The 4808-nt window shown below is 32.4% G+C and overlaps 1 protein-coding gene across 2 annotated transcripts in view; it reads right to left on the bottom strand.

The window, feature by feature from the left end:
* Positions 1 to 1031: 1031 nt before the first annotated feature.
* LOC106457253 (serine/threonine-protein kinase 26-like) overlaps positions 1032 to 4808 on the bottom strand; it is a 30773-nt gene continuing 26996 nt past the window's right edge. For both annotated transcript variants that reach the window (XM_022383096.1, XM_022383095.1), the window contains exon 10: positions 1032 to 3358. Coding sequence is in view for 1 of the 2 variants with exons in the window: in XM_022383095.1 (XP_022238803.1) it covers positions 3352 to 3358 (7 nt within the window). In the remaining variant the exon portion in view is untranslated. The remainder of the gene's footprint in view (positions 3359 to 4808) is intronic.

Below are 4808 nucleotides of genomic sequence, written 5' to 3'. Positions count from 1 at the left end.
CCCTCATGTAGCTTTGCGCGAAATTCAAAAACAAACATAAACATAAGTTGTTCGAGTTTTTTCATCTAAAAAAGGAATATTAATTTATTGATGACCTCATATTATAGCGGACAAAAGTTTGTATTCACTACTTGACAAATCATGGACTATATTCTAATATATATTTAAACCCATTGCAGTTTAATTTATATCTGTGACAGTCTGAGTTGTTTAGAAGTGCCTTAATAGGAAGTGATAGTGGGTTGGTTAACTCATTTGTGATACGAGCGGTCCCAGTCTCAAGTTCTTGGGGTGACGAAAAAATGAGCACATGTCCCTACTACTGTAGTTTAATTTATATATCTCAATTACTGCAGCCATAATCTATTTATTCTTGTAATATTAAACTGATTCAGTAATGTTAAGGCATTATGGCATTCTGAAACAAATAATAACTACGTGTTATTGGCCGCTAGATTCACGTCAAATTGGCCATAAATCTGTGAATTAATCCCAAAGTGTACAACACTCAATATATAAATACCAGAAAGGCAAAAATTTGTTTATATAATTAACTATTTGGTATGTTAGTATAATTGGTATATGTAGAAAAACTATGAAACAAAGTGTATTTAAATTATTTACATTTATTAATATTGTACACCAACTGTACTGAGAAAAATACAGTGCTTAAACCAAATAGGTAAAAAGCAGATTGAAATCATTTTCTCATATTTTTAGCAAGGCTGGAACCACATAGAAATAAACTAATAAATAGGTTAATGACAATAATGAAGGAATATGGCTAACAATTGCTTCAAAATTGTAAAATGTACACACACTGTTTACACACCGCTTAGTCCAAAATTTTATTATGACAGTTACCATTTCTCACATACACAAAAATGTAAATATTGAAAGTTCCAAGAAACCCACTTGTAGTTAAGATTTTGTATGAAAATTCGTAGATATAAGTTTGTTTGTTTGTAATTAAGCACAAAGCTACACAATGGGGTATCTGTGCTCTGCCCATCACGGATATCGAATACTGGGGGGCATAGATATAAGAACAAAGAAATAATAAACAACTGAATAACATCATTTCTTCCTTTAGAGTTAACACTTAATATTTTCATGACAGAATTGTATATTTACCAAGAAACACTGGTGAACAGCAAATATGTTTTTATACAATGATGTAACAAATTTCTACCAAAACACTGCTATAATATATTTTAATTGATTTACTTGTCATTATACATTATATTTTGTTTTTTTTAACATTGCATTCTATATTTAGCCCCTTAGGAATTTTCAAGAATTAGAAGATTGTATAATAATTCAAAACTCATCAAGCCCTTTATGTCCCAGACGTCCAGATGAGCTCAGAATTGAGCGAAATGCTTCATCGACCATGGATATGGTGTACATAGTATGATTGGAATGCTATTATTATACTCGTCTAATTTTTGAAAATTCCTAAGAGATAGATATAGAATGCAGTGTTAAAAATGTAATAGGCCCAACACTGATATCAAATGACAAATAATTTGATTGCAATAATGCTTTTCCAGCTCGGAAAAAATGTTCACACCATAACATTATAATTTTTTGTTCTCTAGTGAACAGTGTTTTCATAACCAAGTGTTTTTATTAGACAATCCAATCTTTTATTAATATTTGTTGACTTAAAAAAGTTCTTTCATAATAAGATTTAGGAAGTCTTTGAGTCCCTTTTAATTCACCATATAGTAAACTAACTGCATTTTTTTGTTTTGCTGATCCCAGCTGTGCTGATATGCCTTGAATAGGCGGAACGCAGTCCACAGCAGAGTACGGCTAATCAAGGAATGTAATAGGCCTCTACGTCACAATTTTTTTTTTCAATTTTACCTTTGGTAAAAAAGTAAAATCTGTATGATCATTTCCTCATATCTTTTCATTAGACAACATAATCCTTCACAATATGTTTGCTAATAATTTTCTACAAACCTTTACTGGCCCTATAATACGGGTTTACAGTAAGAAGAACATAATAGCTTCTTGGCTGCACATCTTGTGTGATTTGTATAAAATTAATATTCATTCTATTCTGTTCTAATGTCACATAAGCTACCAATCAAAAGATCACGTTTCGCTAGCATAAATCGTTATATATCAATGTAATTTTTCCTTAACGTTTGTTGAATATAGAGTATAAAACCTTCCTAACTCTTGTTCACTAAGTAACACAAACCTTTCCTTGCACTTGTTCATTAAGTAACACAGTCCTCTTAATAATCTGTTTGTTTGTTTGAAGTTAAGCACAAAGCTGCACAATGGGCTATCTGTGCTCTGACAAGACAATTCTTTCCTAACACTGACATTTGTTCACCAAACAATACAGCCCTTTCTTAACAATTATTCATTAGACAAGACAATTCTTTCCTAACACTGACATTTGTTCACCAAACAATACAGCCCTTTATTAACAATTGTTCACTAGACAAGACAATTCTTTCCTAACACTGACATTTGTTCACCAAACAATACAGCCCTTTCTTAACAATTATTCATTAGACATCACAATTCCTTTCATAACCCTTGTTCATTAAACAACACAGTCTATTGATTTTTCAAATTTATTATACATGACATTTGTTTACCGGACAATATAAATCTTTAAAAATTACTTCTTTATTAAACAACCATAAAAATTCAATAATAATTTATCACTAGGAATTACTTCTTATATAGTATTTGTTCACTATAGATAATACCAAACCCTTCGTAAGACTGCACTTGGAATCTTAGCTCTTTTTATATAACGTGTTCACTAAACAACACTGAAACTTTTATTACTTTGCACTGAGAATCGCAATGCTTGGTGATTATCTAATATCAGGCCTGTGGAAATAGTTACTAGTCGGCAAAAAAGAATAATTTTTGAAATTTAAATTACAACAATGTGTGCTAGCTTTGGTAGAGAATATATGTATAAGTTCAATATATTTGAAAATATGCTGTTTACTATGTAATTGTGATTGTTTTTGCCATATTTAGTATTTGCACAGCATATAATATACAAAAAAAAATCAATACAGAATAATAAAATATTCCAACATGGCAAACTTGTATCACTTGATTGTTTCCCAGAAGATATCTATCAAACGTTTGTTGTAATATGACGACCTTTACTTCCCCAAAATGGAGTCATTCAATTTTGTGTAAGATTTAGCTCTTCAGGACTATATATACACAAGTCGATTTAGGTCCAAAACTTAATCCTCCTCTCATGGAAAGTTGTTTTAAGTGCAACTAATCCCGCAAGAAAATCCTCCACGGGTAGAATTTTCCACTTCAGCTTGTTCTCGTAGGAAACTAGTCCCACTCTTACAGCCTTGAAGAAGATAACCTAATTAGTATATGTTCTCTAAACTAACGAGTATTTAAATGTTTATGGGATTTTTTAGTCGTTTTAACTAATCATACAATAACCTAAATAATTTAGGTGTTTGAATAATATCATGGCATTGCGCTTAATTCATTATTCAATATTATACAGCGACAAACTGCTCAATGACTATATTGCAGGTTTCTTTTCTTTTCACCATTCTAAAAGGCCTGACTGTATTTCTTTAGTTTGCTGCCCCAAGCTGTGCTCACGAGCCTTGAATAGGCGAAATTTCTGTCCATAGTAGATAGTAAAACGAATCAAAGAATGCATTAGGCCTCTACGTCGAAGATTATATTTTCAATTTTACTTTTTTAAATTATTATTATGTAGATGTATATTAAAGTTACTTACAACTAAGGCATTTCTGTGAAATACAGTCTTGATGGCTACTTTAATTATTGTTTGTTTTTTAATTTTGCGCAAAACTACACGAGGGCTATCTGCGCTAGCCGTCCCTAATTTAGCAGTGTAAGACTAGAGGGAAGGCAGCTAGTCATCACCACCCACCGCCAACTCTTGGGCTACTCTTTTACCAACGAATAGTGGGATTGGCGGTCACATTATAACGCCCCCACGGCTGAAAGGGCGAGCATGTTTGGTGGGACGGGGATTCGAAGCCGCAGATTGCGATTTGAGCTCCCTAACCACCTGGCCATGCTGGGCCACTACTTTAATTAAATTTAAAGAACTGCCATTTAGAGTATTTCACAAATATATAAAAGTAAGCTAGTTGCAATATTAAAACCGATCATCAGAGCGCCTTTGGAAATTTCTTCCCTCTTCAGAATATCATTCCAGGAAAGAGCGTAATTTCAGAAGGGAAGAAAACTACTTTTCAAAAACGGTCGGGTAGGTATCATTATATTTGTTAAGGTCCGTTTAATACAATTAGTTACTACTCAAGTAACACACAAGATTTTTAAATGTATATAATTACGTATATTTCAGAAAAAGTTCACTTATATCTTATAATATTGCTTATTTTTATCTGTGTTTGTGTAGAACGTTATTGGTTATTTTGTTCATCAAGATTCTAGTTTATGGCTCACTTTATTACAGTGTTGTTGATTAATAGCATGTTATATTATCAGAAAAAAAGAAATAGGCTGATTTTTTATCTTCCAGAAAGTTAGCGTTTCGGTTATACTATTTTATCAAAAGACTGTGTAACACGTCATATATTATTTTTAAATTGTTTCAGTAAAAAGCCAGAAAGAACTATAGGAAATAGACTTAGAAAAAAGAAAAATCGGAAAAGAATTTCTATGTTTCTTTTGCGCTGCTCAGTCGTTTCTATAAGTATATGGCCAGGTGGATAAGGCGCTCGACTCGCAATCTGAGGGTCGCGGGTTCGAATCCCCGTCCCACCAAACATGCTCGCCCTTTCAGCCGT

This window comes from Limulus polyphemus, unplaced genomic scaffold (genome assembly GCF_000517525.1).
Source record: "Limulus polyphemus unplaced genomic scaffold, Limulus_polyphemus-2.1.2 Scaffold308, whole genome shotgun sequence".
NCBI classification, from domain to species: Eukaryota; Metazoa; Arthropoda; class Merostomata; order Xiphosura; family Limulidae; genus Limulus; species Limulus polyphemus.
The sequence above is the reverse complement of the archived record's forward strand: the minus strand, read 5'-3'. Positions and strand labels throughout refer to the sequence as shown.